This window comes from Adiantum capillus-veneris, chromosome 17, assembly GCF_014529385.1.
Source record: "Adiantum capillus-veneris isolate H3 chromosome 17, ASM1452938v2, whole genome shotgun sequence".
NCBI classification, from domain to species: Eukaryota; Viridiplantae; Streptophyta; class Polypodiopsida; order Polypodiales; family Pteridaceae; genus Adiantum; species Adiantum capillus-veneris.
The window spans coordinates 146,087,304-146,103,026 of NC_140947.1; the positions used below are offsets into that span (position 1 = coordinate 146,087,304).

At 43.9% G+C, this 15,723-nt stretch overlaps 2 protein-coding genes and 1 pseudogene across 2 annotated transcripts; 2 read left to right on the forward strand and 1 right to left on the reverse strand.

Moving 5' to 3' along the window:
• Positions 1-2,769: 2,769 nt before the first annotated feature.
• Positions 2,770-3,830, forward strand: LOC147438276 (uncharacterized; annotated as a pseudogene).
• A 114-nt stretch (positions 3,831-3,944) lies between these two features.
• Positions 3,945-4,825, reverse strand: LOC147438277 (uncharacterized). Its single transcript, XM_086486101.1, has 3 exons — positions 4,600-4,825; positions 4,400-4,505; positions 3,945-4,284 (listed from the first exon to the last, which is right to left on the reverse strand). The coding sequence occupies exons 1-3, from the start codon at positions 4,675-4,677 to the stop codon at positions 4,130-4,132; spliced, it is 339 nt and encodes a 112-aa protein (XP_086342227.1). The 5' UTR covers positions 4,678-4,825; the 3' UTR covers positions 3,945-4,129.
• A 7,856-nt stretch (positions 4,826-12,681) lies between these two features.
• Positions 12,682-15,411, forward strand: LOC147438278 (uncharacterized). Its single transcript, XM_086486727.1, has 3 exons — positions 12,682-13,409; positions 13,503-13,604; positions 15,355-15,411. The coding sequence occupies exons 1-3, from the start codon at positions 13,170-13,172 to the stop codon at positions 15,409-15,411; spliced, it is 399 nt and encodes a 132-aa protein (XP_086342853.1). The 5' UTR covers positions 12,682-13,169.
• Positions 15,412-15,723: the final 312 nt, after the last annotated feature.

Below are 15,723 nucleotides of genomic sequence, written 5' to 3' on the forward strand. Positions count from 1 at the left end.
AGAGGGGTAAAATTAAGAACAAGCATCCAAATTGAGTTCTTGTGCTTGCTCCCTTGATTGGCTTTAATGAGAATGACTTTCAAGAGTCAGAAGTATCCAAATCAGATGCGGAAGAATCGTTGCCCACCGAATTGGAAACCCAAGTCAACAAATTGGATGCTGACATGATCATTGATCTGAACCTAGCCTCCCCCCTACTAGATATTTCCAACAAAGAGAATGTCCCCCCTTTGCCCCCCTCTCCCGGCCCTGGCACCAATGGACATTCAGAAAGACAACAAAAGGGCCCATGATCAAGCCTTGCAGAAGTCGACCAAGTCATCGGCTGGGAAAGCCAAAAAGGACAAAAAGTTGCATAAATGAAAGTCCTAAATGGAACATAAAGGGTTTGATCGACCCCTGCAAGTCTCGCAAAATCAAAGCATGGGTGGCGGATAATCTTATCGACATCATCTCGCTGCAGGAGATCAAGGTCAATGGAGATGATCTCAATAGGCGCCTGAAGGAAGTGTCGACAAGAATCCTCCCCGTTGTTTGTGGCATCCGATGGATCTATTCAAAATGAAACTGAAAATCTTGAGTTCACTCGGGCCCACTTCAAAAAATTGTTCAGTCCGAAGGAATTGATCTCCCCCGGAGTGTTACAAGCTAGAAATGAAAATTGGAAATACAGGTTGAAGGTGGTCCTTGAAGAAGCCAGCTTCTGAGTTGATCTCCGTTTTTCAATTTCCAAAATTAAGGCTGCAATTGAGTCACTGGCTCTTAACAAATATCTTGGTATAGACGGCCTGCCTACTGAATTCTTTCAAGTGTTTAAAGTTACCCTTGTCCCCCTGTCTCTTGAAAGTTTGGGAGGGAAGCAGTTCGGTTCTAGGCACTCCCTTTTTCTATCATCATGGGGATCATCAAACTTCTGCAGTAGAAAGGTGCCAAGGATAATATGTCTAATTGGAGACCTCTCACTATGCTCAACACTTGCTATAAGATTTTTGCCAAAGTGGTTGCTCTTCGGATCACCCCCATCCTAATGAAATGGATTTTTACAAAACAAAAAGGCTTAATTATCAAAGGAAGGAGGGAGGATCATCGAGGCTGTCATAGCTCTTTGGGAAGGAATTGAGCATGCTGAAGACTTGGGAATGGATTATATGTTCATAAAAATTGATTTTGACAAAGCTTATGACCGCCTCGAATGGTCCTTTATCCTACTTAGCTTGGAAAAGATGGGCTTTGGTAAGGGGCTGATCCCATATGTAACCACTTTGTTTGGGTATGCTAGAGCTAGAGTCTCCCTTAATGGAGCTCTGTCTGAATACTTTGAGCTGAATAGGTCCATTAGACAGGGTTGCCCCTTGGCCCCTCTTCTGTTTGCTATCAGTGCAGATGGACTCAACTGCCTGGTCAAAGGGAAGATGACGGAGGGTAGTATCAAAGGCATTCCTTTGCCAAACACAATCAACCAGTATGTCTATCTCAGTTTGCTGATGACACAAATGCCTTGCTGAGCAATGAAAATAACGCTGTAAGAATTATGGGATGCAATGGAAATATTTTGCTATGCCTGTGGTTCAAGAATCAACCCCAACAAGACAGGTTTCAGATCCTCGCAGACCCCTATGCCGGGTTGGATTCTTAGTCAAGGATGCACACCTATCAAGGAAGGTGAAGTCTTTAGGCTGTTAGGTATCCCTTTCGGGTTCAAGGTTTCCCTCAGACAAAGGTGGGATTGGGTGTTATAACGGTTCAGGGCCAAGCTGGACAGATGGAAGGGCTACCAGGGCTCTCTGGCTGGCAGAGTTATTGTGATTAATCACTTTCTATCTGCTTATGTTTTGTTCTTTCTCAGTTGTTGGAGCCCTCCTGACTCTCATCGTAGTATCATAAGCAAATATTGCAGGAGCTTCCTATGGGGGACTAATCTGTTTAAGAAAGTTGCAGCCAAAGTTCAATGGGATATTTGCTATCTTCCAGTAGTAAAAGGGGGTCCAGGAGTAATAAATGGGCAGATAAAATTGTAGTCCTCATCGGTGCACTTGAGGATACTAGCCAAGAATGGGCTCTCCTCCTGTTCAAGAGAATAAATAGCTTCGCTCTGGTCAACTGGAAGCCATGGCAGAAACTGAGTTGGATCACTATTTTTTTTGGGCCATTCCCCGTCCCCATCAAGGCTAAAGGGTCAGGCTTGCTTGCATTGCTTTGGGGTGCGTGGAATAGGGCAAGGGTTAATTTGTCAGTCTTGTGGTCTAACAACAGGGCTAATGCTGTCCGGCAATTCGACTCCATTTGTGGCCTCTCTCCCCCCTAACCCCTATCTCCAATAATGAGATTAGGATGGCACTTTGATGTCACAACAAAGGAATCACCACGGAGTTCTTTGAAATGGAAAGCTACATAGGTGGAAATCACTTGAGGAACTTCTTCTCTAGTTTCCCCTTCAACCATGGGAACTCACGCTCATTTTATCCAGACTTGAGATTTTCCCTAGTTCAGAGCTATGGAAGCTTTCAATTAAAGAATGTGTCCCACTCAGTGCCTTTGGATGGAAAGGTGGGTTCAAACTTCAACACAATTGAATCTCGGCGACATCACTCCCTCACTGCACAACACATTGAACAGACGTTGGAACGTCAGCCTGGACAGGAAGCAGTGGTTGTTCAAATTTAAGAAGGTGTGGGACACGTCAATTCAACCAAGAAATCGGTCCTCCTTTGGCTTATACTCCACAAAGGCTTGTGGATAGGCGAGAAAAGCCTCAACGTAGGGTTATTCATGGGGATCTATCTCAGATGCAATGTAGAAGTGGAGTCTATATTTCATTTATTTTTAAGTTGTCCGATGTCTGATGTTATTTTGTCCCCTATAAATTCTGTTCTAAAAAAAAAGTCTCTTGGAGGCAACTTCTATTAGGCAACTCTATAGGTATTCTGTCCTGCTATTGGAAACGACCTAGGGCTGAATTTTTATGGATTATTTGGAAATTGAGAAACAGTCATGTGTTTAATGTGGCTTACTAGCTCCAAGCCTGAAAGCAATGTTTGTGGATTTCAATCTACAGTAGTTCAAAACAAAAATCAACGAAGCCAACCTCTACTATTTGAGGAACTGGATTATTAAAGATGCAGAAAAAACACACCAAGCAATGGAGGCTGAGGATCTGGAACTCCCCATCAATAAGAGAAAGTTAGCGGAAATCAGGAACATGCTGCTGCTAATTTGCAATCCTCCCGGGCGGCGTTCGAGGTCATTTCCAAAGCCGGAAGCTTCATGGAAAAGATACAAGGAATGATTGACTCTCTGAAAGACTGAAGACTAACATGAAAGGATGTATATAGTCGGGTTGTATATGATCGGCTATAGTTGTTTTGAGTCAAAGTGAAACTAATGTAATGAGTCGGTTTTGTAAAGGGAGAGTTTCTCTCTGGAATGGTTATGGTCTCATGGACTCCAAGTATCCCATGGTACTCAGTTGTAATTTTGTCTCCTTTCTTCTTGTAATATAACTTTCACCACTTTGTTGGGGGAAAAAAAATTCCTCTTGGCAAATTCAAGAAAAAGAATTTTGTAAGTTTGTGAAAATGGAACATTGCTCGTATGTGTAAAAAGACAGCAGCTTGCTTTATTTGAGGCGACTCTCATTGCATGTACGTGCACACTCGCCGTGCAAGTTCACACAAAACATCAGCTGCCATGCGATACACGAAGACATGATGAGATTCAGCTGGCATCATCATGAATACCTTGATCATCACACGTCCCACCCACGCTGCACGCAGCAGCGACGCTCTCTAATTTTCTGCTACGTACATTCTCCACGCCACAATATTGGTGCACACTGCACAGTCGACGACGACGACGTAGTTTACACGCCTTCAAAGGGTATATATACTTAAAGGGTGATGTGTGTGTGTGTGTGTGTGTCAGAGAGAGAGAGAGAGAGATCACGGTTTAGTCCATAAATTAGTCATAAATTTACAGTATATATAAATTACACCAGTATCGTGGTTCCAGCCCAATTAATGAAATTCCACCTTATGTTGCTTTCGCAGCTGTAATATTTAGCTGCACCCTTCTAATTAGAATAAGTGTGTATCGATGACGTTAATTACACACACGGCGAGTAGCAGGCCGTTTAATGCTGCAGGAAGTTCTCCTTAATGCAGTCAGTTGTGTAAGAAGGTTGAGCTGGCGGCGGCGGCGGCGGCTGCCTGGTGCTGATCAGCTGTTTGCGACGCCTCCAGTACGCTGCAAAAAACTCCACATTGCACTTCTCCAGCTCATCCCACACTGCAGCACAATACAATACACAAACTCGAAAATGTAATGCAGAAAGGCCTGGTGTAATTCACAGGAGAGAGAGAGAGAGAGAGAAAGAGAGAGAGAGAGAGAGAGAGAGGCCAACCGATTCTGGTGATAGCGGGCTTCAGGCTGGCGTTGCTTTGCAAGCACGATACGCATTCCTCCCGATCCATGTAGAAGAGCAGGCACTTCTCGATCAGATGCTGCACCTGCGGTCACCCAGCAGGCAACAAGCACCTCAATTAATAACTGTATTAATTATATATGATGATATGATGGTTCACAGCTAGGGTTGGTTATTACTGCGTGGATCATGGCAGGACTGCAGGCCGTCGCGCTACTTGCACCTTCCATATGAATCTCCGTAATGTAATTTACCATTGACAGCAGCAGAGGGCGGGGCGCAGCAAATTAATAAGGAAGGAAAGCCTTGGATGGAGCATTAGACCGATAAGGAGAAAGAGAGAGACAAAGGGGGAGAGAAGAAGAGAGAAAGTGCACGCACTTTGAGAGAGAGAGAGAGAGAGCGATCTGAGGAGGATAAAAAAAGAAGTACCTTACCTTATCTGCACGCGATATTTGCAGCTTAATTTTTTTTTTTTTACACAATATTGTTGCAAAGGCTAAAGCCCTCCACGTCTACTCTCTCGCCTCTGCCGCAGTACTCCACCGGCGTGCCTACTCCACTGGTCGACGTCGGCGGTCGGCCCGCATCCAATATTTTTGTAAAAGCTGGACGACCCTCTTATTGCCTGCTGTGCTCTGCCGTGCGTTGTAACTCTTGAGTATGACCCCTCATTTCCTTGCGAGTACACTCCCCCTGGAAACTCTTTTTTAATAAGCCAAGGCCCTCGAATGTCCATTGTCCATTCGAGACAACGTTTTCCACTAGAGAGGACGACACTAGACTGGAACCTTTTAAAAGTGAGAGAGAGAGAGAGAGAGTTAGAGAGAGACGTTGCTTTACAAGTTCTTATGATGTGAGTTTCTTGGACATTTGATTAGGCCTAGATGGAATGAACCTGAAGAGTCGCCCTCTTACATGCTTGCTCAATGCTTAGAGAACGCAAACAAAAACACCATGACTACAGTCCTTGAGCTCCCCCGCGGTCTTTTGCGATATCGCGGGTGTTGAACTCCAGTGGGAAAAACATGGTGACAAGATTCATCGAATGGTGGTGGGGTTGGCCAAAAATAATACGACCTCCGTCGATAAACTCAATAAGAACCAATCATGGAGCTTTTCTATTTTGTTGTGCATCTTTTGGGTCATGCATCACATGGAATACAGGGGTTCTAAGAAGACTACATGGGTTGTAATCCATGCCTTGGATGTGAGAGGTGACAAACTTCCATAGAGTAAAATTTCAAGCACTGGAAGGTGCCTATGTGACACTAAGGAATGCCCTTGATATGAAAGATCTCATATTTTTAAAGGGCTTTTGCTAGTGGCACATAAGTAGAGGTGCTCGAGAACTATCATTGTCCAACAAGCTTGAATCACAAGCAATCTAGATGGGATGGTCTTAGAGCCGGATCGCACCAACGTGTAGTGGGAGGAGTGGGCGTAAATCATTAGCCATTTCCAAAAAATGAGAAAAACAAGCCATCTTTTTAGAGTGGAAAAGATAACCCCACTACCACTTTGGAAAAGGGAGGTACTAAGCTAAGTTCCGAGAGCTAAGTTTACGTTCAAGGGAAGCTCTCCTTATTTCTAGAAAAGGTAGACCAATGAGGAAGGACAATCTTACACACATTATCGCCTACATTCAAGATGGCTTTTCTTCCTCAAGTGGGTGCGACCACTACAAGAGGCTATTCATATTAGCGACGCTCACACAGCGACGCTCAAAAAAAAAATTCCCGGCGTCGCTATGAGCGTCGCAAATTTACAAAATAGCGACACTCATAGCGATGCCGGCTGGGCTAAAAAAATAACCAAGCGCGCCCAAAAACTCAGATCTCAGATCTGAGTTTTTCGGCGCCCTCAAGCAAGGAGCAGGTAATGCTCTCTCTCTCTCTCTCTCTCTTTTTCTTCTCCACACACACACACACACACACGAGGAGAGGAAGGAGAGCCAGGTATGCTCCTTCCCTCTCCTCATTCTCATGTTCCCTTCCCCTCTTTCTCTCTCTCTCCCTCTCTCTCTCTCTCTCTCTCTCTCTTTTTCTTCTCCACACACACACACACACACACACACACACACACACACACACACACACACGAGGAGAGGAAGGAGAGCCAGGTATGCTCCTTCCCTCTCCTCATTCTCATGTTCCCTTCCCCTCTTTCTCTCTCCCTCTCTCTCTCTCTCACACACACACATACACACACACACATAGTGGTTTTGAGAGAGAGAGAGAGAGAGAGAGAGAGAGAGAGAGAGAGAGAGAGTACAAACAAAAACAAAAACGCACACACACATACATAAACAAAGAATGCACACACACATTGAGAGAGAAAAAGAGAGAGAGAGCATGCATAAACAAAAAACGCACGCATTGAGAGAGGAAAAGAGAGAGAGAACATGCATAAACAAAAAACGCACACATTGAGAGAGGAAAAGAGAGAGAAAACATGCATACGATCCAAAAAAACGCACACACATTGAGAGAGAAAGAGAGAGAAACTAATTTAACGTCGTAGGAAACTAATTAAAATTAAAAGAACTAAAGATCTAGCCGACGAGGAGTTGAACTCAAGACCTATTAGTCAAGAGGGAAATGGCATAATCAATCTATCATACTTGGCATGGGTGATAGAAAGGTTATACCATTTATCTCTTTTTATTGGCACACACATCCACACACGCGCACACACACAAGAAGAAGAGAGTTATAACGTCGTAGGAAACTATCTTAAAAGACGTTAAAGATTAGGTTATATGTAGACTTACATTAAATTAGATTTAGGTTTATTTTTAACTAGATTTACGTTTATTTACGCTAGATTTAGATTTACGTTATATTAGATTAGATTTAGGTCTCCATAGACTGCGATGCCTGCATGAAGCGGGTGAAGAAAGCCCTCAATGGAATATAGGGTATTGCTGCCTTCACTCATGGTGGGCTCCGTCGATCCAAAAGTACTGGTGAAATGTCTTCAGAAGATAGGGAAGAAGGTGGATCTTCAGGGCGGCAAGAGTCACTACATCCCCGACACAATGACCATCTAGACAACCTCTAGTCATTCAACAGCAACTTCAAAGTTAGTAACAAGAGCAAGAACGGTCTAAAGGGCCAATTGCTGTCGTCAGATGTGGATGGAGATGAGGCAGCGTCACCGTCGGAAGTTAACTCTCACATCTTTAGTGATGAGAATGCCAACTCTTGCCGAGTTATGTGAAAAATTATGTGTTGAATCAGTTTTAAGGTTCTTATAATCCCTGTTAGTTTAGTTCTTTGTTTTTAATATAACATAATATATTTACGTTAGATTTAGATTTATGTTATATTAGATTAGACTTAGGTTTATTTAGGTTTACCCACACACACACACACACACACACACACACACACACACACACACACACACACACACACACACACACACACACACAGAAGAAGAGAGTTTTAACGTCGTAGGAAACTATCCCAAAAGACGTTAAAGATTAGGTTAGATGTAGACTTACGTTAAATTAGATTTAGGTTTATTTTTAGTTAGATTTACGTTTATTTAGATTTACCCTTATTTACGTTAGATCGAGTCCACACAAGAATTACTTACGGTTTAGGGTTTAGAGTTAGACGAACAGTGAAAAGATCTATTGTGAAAAGATGTTAAGATGCTGTGAAGTGCTACAGCTAGAGAAGAGGCAAAGGGGTTTTGTCCACTACATGCAGTATCATGTAGACGTGGGTGTGTAGATTTCTTGTACCCACAAATATAGGTATTGACCAATAAAGACGAGATTATAACCCGGTGGTTCTGATCTCCGTGCACCTCTAGACCGAGGTGTGCGGGGATTGGACATGACTAGAGAATGTGAGGTAAAGAGAGAGAGAGAGAGAGAGAGAGAGAGAGAGAGAGAGAGAGAGAGAGAGAGAGAGAGAGAGAGAGAGAGAGAGAGAGAGAGAGATAAGACGAAGAATGCCAATAGAATATTAAATTTGTTGTCCAGGTTATAAGTTTTTTATCCTCATTATGAGTAGCGACGAGGATGTGGGACCGTCCAACCGAAACACCTATCTCTCAACGAGGGTCTTATGTCCTTGTAATCAATGCAAGCATGCTGTGCGACGGACAAGACGTGTTTCTTTGCAGCACGTTCGTGAATTTGGCGAGTTCGATCCATCTATTATAGATCGAGTTGTTGCCAATTATAACTCGTCGGACTCTGACGCTGGCCAACAAGCAGCAATCTTGCAACCCAATAGACGTGTTCGCAGGCGCTTTGGTCAAGCAGCATATGTGAGGCCACAAGATGTAGCCTCTGACAGCTCGGGGGATGATCATGCAGAGCACATTCCCAACGAGGCAATGTTTGAGCCCGAGATTGATGAAATGATCGAGACGATCATGGATTCAGAAAGGCTTATCTATGATGATATGAAAAGTGAAGCCGATACGCCATTGTATAATGGAGCACGTATGTCTAGATTGAAAGCACTCCTGGTTCTTCTCAACATGCAGGCAAAGTTTGGATGGAGTGACACTAGCGTCACAGCGCTTTTCAGGTGATCTATTACAATTAGTTTACTTTAATAAAACTCTAAATGTATAATGATCTGATAGATTTTTACACGACTGTATCATATTTTTATGTTGTGTAGATTGCTGAAAGAGCACATACTACCAGCTTGACAATGTGATGCCAGATTCCCGAGATGAAGCAAGAAAGATTTTGCGAAACTTGGGGATGGATTACAATTCTATCCACGCTTGTCCTAATGACTGCATTCTTTTCAGAGGGGAATACATAGACATGGAGAAGTGTCCGAAATGTGATTCCGAAAGATATCGAGTAGATCTCCACGGGACAAAAATTCCACAAAAGGTTTTGCGACATTTCCCTCTGCTTCCTCGCATCAAGCATTTCTTCGAATGTAAGTCCATGGCCGCCCTAGCATCATGGCATGAGGAGAATAAATCTTCGGATGGTGTGCTACGAATTCCTGCAGATTGCGTAGCGTGGAAACATATAGATGGAACATGGTCGGATTTTGCCAGGGAAGCTCGAAATTTGCGCTTTGGCCTGGCTATGGATGGCGTAAATCCATTTGGTCAAAGATCAACATCTTACAGTGTATGGCCCGTTGTCATCGTCAACTACAACATTCCCCCGTGGTTGACTACGAAGAAGGGGCACCTATGGCTAAGCTTGATTGTGCCAGGGCGATATAAAGTGGGGAATATGGATGTGTATCTTCGTCCACTATTGGAAGAGCTACAACAATTGTGGATTGGCATAGAGGTGGTGGATATGAGCCGACACACAGGACGACGGAATGCTTTGATCAGAGGCATTCTAATGTGGACCATGCATGACTATCCCGGGCTAACAGAATGCTCAGGTGATCTATTGACACTCCTCACTCAGACACTGTAAATCTTGTTTTTTCCCATAGTTGATCTATTATCATGTGTATACATGCAGGGCTTCAAACAAGCGGATACAGAGCATGTGTCACATGTGGACCTAGACTGAATGCACGTAGGGCACCCTCACTGAAGAAGCAAATCTACGAAGGTCATCAAGCGTATCTTCCAGAGAATCATGTGTTACGCGATGGCTTTTTGGGAAGAGAGCCACCAAGGATGTCTGCACAAGCATGGTTAGAGCAGAAGGAGATGTGCGATGACGGATTGCCTCCAGGGATGAAGAGACTATCTCTATGGTACGAGTTACCATACTGGCCCCGATCATGATCAATCACTTGCTCGATCCAATGCACATATTCAAGAATGTGGTAATCTACTATGGGACCATCTGACCGGCAAGAAAGATACTTTGGGAGCCAGAGTTGACCTTAGAAATGTGGATCGTATGGAGCAATATTGGCCGCAAACAACGTCTGATGGATCGATAAAACTCCCTAAAGCACCATGGATTTTCACAGGAGCCCAAGAACGCAAAGTAAAAGAGACCATTCGATCTTTGCGGACCCCCACTGGCGTAATGCACTCGCTCCGAACGTGTTTTACTAAAGAAGGAAAGCTTACCGGTTTGAAGTCACACGATTGGCATAAAATGTGTCAGGTACGTTCATAGTGGACTTTAATATCATTGCATAAAATGTGGAGTTTAATATCATTGCTGCACATACTTTACAGTTTATTTTACCGGTTGCCATTGAGGGATGTTTGTCTCTCGACATCCGTTACACAATCTACAAACTTGCAAAGCTGGTGCAATGGATCTCACAAAAGGAGATCAACGTAGACTCCATACCTTTCGCCAAACTAAATGCTGCGGAGCTTGTGTGCATGTTTGAGAAACATTTTCCTACTACAATGCTAACCATTCAGGTGCATCTTCTTGTTCACATAGTTGATGAGGTGGAAATAGCTGGCACAGTTCATTCCAGATGGATGTTCTTCTTAGAGCATTTCATGAAAACTCTTAAGGGATATGTGCGTCAAAAGGCACGTCCGAAGGGTAGCATGGTAGAAGGTTGGTTGGTATCAGAGTCCCTAGTGTACATTGGAGAGTGGCTAGACGGATTTGATAAATCCCGGGACACGCTATGGCGAACCATAGATGATGAGCGCATATCTGGGATTGTCATGTGCAATCTCGGTGTTGAGAAGAAGATGACGGAAGATCTAGAGGCTAAAATCAACCGATTTTGCATGCTTCACAATCCAGTGATGCAAAAGTGGATTTCACAATATGAGGATGCAAAGCAAGAGCGACAAAGGGCATGAATCGAGTGGAGACGGGGAAGACGACCATCGATGCACTATCCAGTGGTTCTGGAGAGCCTACCAACCTTCATGAGCTTAAGATGGTTGCACAACCAATTGAAAAGCGCACAACAATGCGGTGACGAAGTGACTGAAGAAGAGTGGGAGTACTCTCGGGGTTGCGCGACCAAGGTAAGTTTGCAATGTACGACTAGCAAGTGACTTTATTTATAAACATTTGAACGGCCACTCATAATCTTTGTTCATTGTAGTATAAGTCATACACAGCAGCATGGTGTAAAGGTCGACATTTTAGGGTGGAACGAATCGACAAAAAGCGTTTTACTCAAGATTGTGGAATCATGGCAAAATTTGAACAGTCTAGTCGACGACGTTCCTCTGATGCAGATCCTGTGGTGGCGGAACTCACTTACTTCGGCACGCTGCAAGAGATTTTGAGGATCGATTACAGAGGATTTTTTGTCGACTTGTTCGACGTGCAATGGTTCAAGATAATCATGGAGGGTCGCAACGCTACTGTGCGTAGAGGAGAGTCTGGTTTTCTTGAGGTGGATTCTACTAAGAAATGGACTGACCTAAGAGACACTTTCGTACTACCCGAGCATTGTGAACAAGTAAGTATGTAAATAGTTAACATCCCCCTTTTACAAGTTATGTGCTTGAAAGCTCTCATGTAACTTATGTGGCTCTGGCAGGTAATATTTCATCCTACAAAGTCTACATCAAACTGGTGGTACGTCATAGAGGTAGCCCCTCGTAGTGCAAGGAGGTATGAAGGCTACCATGTGCCAATCACAACGACATCAATGGAGGAGATCAGAGAAGATGCTCAATCAGAAGCCGCTGCGGTGGTGCCAGACGAGCATCAAGATGCTACTACTCTATATGGGGTGCATGCAGAGGAGCTACAAAATGAAACAGAGGATATGTGTTTAAACGGAGAGCTCTATATAGATATAGGAAGTTATGCTGAGTTATGCGAGGATGAGAGAGAGATCTCTTAAAGCCACAAATATTGTATTTGAACAATTTTGCTCCGTGTTGTAAAAGCTCTGGCTCTCTAAGTACCTTCCATGGTGTATAACGCTCTTTTCTACTCGCGCTCACATCTTTTGATTGAAAATTCTGAGTTTTTGACTTGCTTCTTCTATCACTCAATTCATTGCGTCATTGTATTTATATGCGTCATTACGTCATTGTATTTAATGGTCTTTGCGTCATTGTCTACTCTATTCATTCAATATTAAGTTTAAATATTCGTGTGTTTAATGCAGGTATGGATGATGAGGAGTTTCTTTCTTCTTTGTCACCGCAGCAGAGACAGTGGTACGTGGAGCGTCATCGCTCTGGCGCATCATCGCGCGTTCCTACTCCATCCGCATCTCCCTCTCTTTCGGAGCATTCGGCGCGCTCCGAAGCTTCGGCGTCGACGAGACGAGCTTCACACTCATCTAGACACCGGCACTCTAGTGGTGGCGGTGGCGGTTGTTGTGGGGATTCCGCCACCGATGCCTCCACACCGCCTCGTGTTCGACGAGTCTCTTTACCCTCCCCTTCTTTGCCCGCCCCCACACCAGCCATAGCATCGCCATCTACGCCAGGTTTCGCACGGCTGACTGTTCCTAGAAGCTACACACCTCTACCTACTCCGCCAGGAGCCACCCAACTCGACACTCCTCGCTTCGGGGCCCAGACGCCGGTGGAGACACATGACGTCCGTACCCCCATCGACACGCCGCTAGAGACCCCTGCCGGGACACCCAGGTTCACGCGTCACCGGCCAGAGGGCTTGCCTTACTCCGTCGACATCAGCGGCGGCATCATCATGGATGATGACGGCAAGAAGGTGATCTCGCGCATGCGTGGTCTTTGCTCTCAGCTGTTTAGACACTACATACTAAACAAATGGAGTGAAGTACCAAGTGATTTAAAAAACAGAGTCATCAGCATACTTCATGATGAGTTTCCTGTTCCAACACGGGATTAGTGCTTCAATGAAGACCTGATGAAGATTCGAATGCGCGAATACTGCAAACACAAGCGTTCCGAAGTGCAAAAAGCAATCAAGAATGGGTGGAACAGGCCAGATTGGCTGGCCAAAGAAGATTGGAAGAATGCGAAGAAAGCAGCGCACGAGAATCCCGACAAGTGGAAGCAACAAAAGGATGCAGCGAGAGCGCGAGTAGAGGCAGGGAGCTCGCACCACTTGGGGAGCGGTGGATGGGCATCATTTGAGGCCGATTTTGTAAGTGTTTTCACATTGCTCTTTATGTTCGATAGTTTAGGGTTTATGAGTTTTTTAATTCTAACATAATGAAATCTTTGTATGTTTTGACAGTGGTCGATGACAGGACGTGATCCCACACCGTACGAGCGCGAGTACGCAGGCAGGAAGGGCTTAAACGCCCTGATGGACATTCTCAGTTCTCGCGACGGCATGGTTAGTATTAGGGTTTACTCTTTTTTATTTTTTGTATTGTTTTATAAATGTCGTTATATGTTTATACTTACTAAAAGCTGTCTTATTGTCTTTTTTTGCAGAATCCGACAGATACGCCGCTTGGACGCGATGAGACGTCTGACTAGACGACGTCAGTTTAGCCGTAGCTAGATAGCATTAGTTTAGGGTTTCTCATAGCTTATGTATCATGAGATGGATTTTATACGTCTTTTTGAACCATGTATCTTATTACATTTGTCACCGCAGTTCCTTTTGCCAATCAATTCTTTATGCCTATGATGTTGTACAATTGTCATTATTACATTTGCCAATCAATTCATTTTGCCTATGATGTGTACAATTGTCAATTTTGCAAACAATGCATCTTGTGGGTGACTATTTTGGGTCTATTATCTACCCTTGCACTTTTTTTAAAAAGTGAATCAAGTACAATATGGTTGATGGGTGGCAGGGCATTCAATGTCCTGCCACCAAAAAAAAATTCTCTTGGGCGTCGCTATAAGCGTCGCTATTTATGGCTCTGTAGCGTCGCTATGAGCGTCGCTATAGTCTTCTGTGTAACCGTCGCTATGAGCGTCGCTATGAGCGTCTCTATGGCCGTCGCTAAATAGCGACGCCTATAGCGACGCTCTCGTAGCGACGGTTTTAGCGACGCCGGGGGTTATAAAAACCCAGTGTATTTCCGTCGCTAACAACGTCACAAGAGCACACAACCTCTTGTAGTGGACCCAGTGTTACAACTACCCCTCACTAATCCCACTACCCCTGGGTGCAACCCAGCCCTTAGGACCACTAGTTGATAACATTAAGAGATCCAAGGGTAGTATGTAGCAATATTGGGTCCCAATACTGTGGGCACCTCTATATGTTTCGCTATATCATGCATTAGTTTTACATCATTTATACGACACCAGGGATTTTATATTTACGTACTCACGTTTTTTTTTTTGTGATCACACTGTTAATTATCAAAATTCTCTATTCAAAACTCTTCACATTCACAAAAAAATGACAATGTGACATGAAGGGAACGTGGTGAGCCGGTTGGATTTTCCCGTCGATATAGAGGCCTAACCCATCGGGCCCTATCAGACGTGCTCCGTAGGCCCAACGCTTTGTTCGATGGGCCCTCGGGGTCCCCTCCTTCTCACAATTCCTAAGGCTTGTGATCTCCCAAGCTCTACCAGGTCTCCCAAGCTGGATAACCCAAGCCCTCCCAAGCTGAATAAAAATTAACGGTATACTCCTTACCTTAATTTCATGTATTTTATGACATGATTAATTCGGTTTAAATTTTTGTTTTAATGTTTTTTATATGTTCTTTGTAAATGTTAAAGTGTGTCGATCTTACCTCATGTCGGCATCGGTCGTATTGCTCGATCGGAAGTGTCGTTTTGAAATGTTAGACCATCAGTCACTCTTGAGTTCTAAGTAGTCAATCAGTTTGTTTTGGCATCGGTTCTACTTTGATCCAGTAGTGTTGTCATGCAAATTGGTGAAACTACTTTGTTTTACAACGTGGTCACTATTTTCACTTCAGCATCGACTATACTTTGGACCAGAAGTGTCATTGCTCAACATGGTCATTACCTTTGACTTATGGATATTTTTATTAGTCTTGTCATCGGCATCAAATCTATTATTGGACTGGGAGTGTCGTTGCACAAGCCAATATGATGCTTTCTATGTCTTATGACTCTGTGAGTGATCTGTGTATACATGCTTTTAGGCTAGTTCGGTTTTGCTTTCGACATCAGCTCTACTATTGGCATGGAGTTGTCGTTAGTTTCATTGAATGATGCCCTACTTTTTAGGCTAGTTCAGTGTTGCTTTCGGCATCAACTCTATTATTGGGATGGAGTTGTCATTAGTCTCATTGAATGATGCCGTGCTTTTTAGGCTAGTTCATTGTTTCTCTCGGCATCAACTCTACTACTAGATTGGAGTTGTCGTTAGTCTCATTGAATAATGTCCTATTTTTTAGGCTAGTTCAGTGTTGCTCTCAACATCAGCTCTACTATGGTGTTGGAATTGTTGTTAGTTTCATTGAATGATGCCCTACTCTTTAAGCTAGTTTGATGATTGCTAGAGTTGTTGT

Excerpts from the sequence above, each read along its gene's own strand:
- LOC147438278 (XM_086486727.1), top strand. The coding sequence starts at position 13,170 with ATGAAGATTCGAATGCGCGAATACTGCAAACACAAGCGTTCCGAAGTG. Across the intron at positions 13,410-13,502 it reads CATCATTTGAGGCCGATTTT|TGGTCGATGACAGGACGTGA; the intron begins GTAAGTGTTTTC and ends ATGTTTTGACAG. Across the intron at positions 13,605-15,354 it reads TCAGTTCTCGCGACGGCATG|GCTAGTTCGGTTTTGCTTTC; the intron begins GTTAGTATTAGG and ends ACATGCTTTTAG.
- LOC147438277 (XM_086486101.1), bottom strand. The coding sequence starts at position 4,677 with ATGGTAAATTACATTACGGAGATTCATATGGAAGGTGCAAGTAGCGCG. Across the intron at positions 4,506-4,599 it reads GTCCTGCCATGATCCACGCA|GTGCAGCATCTGATCGAGAA; the intron begins GTAATAACCAAC and ends GGGTGACCGCAG. Across the intron at positions 4,285-4,399 it reads GCCCGCTATCACCAGAATCG|TGTGGGATGAGCTGGAGAAG; the intron begins GTTGGCCTCTCT and ends ATTGTGCTGCAG.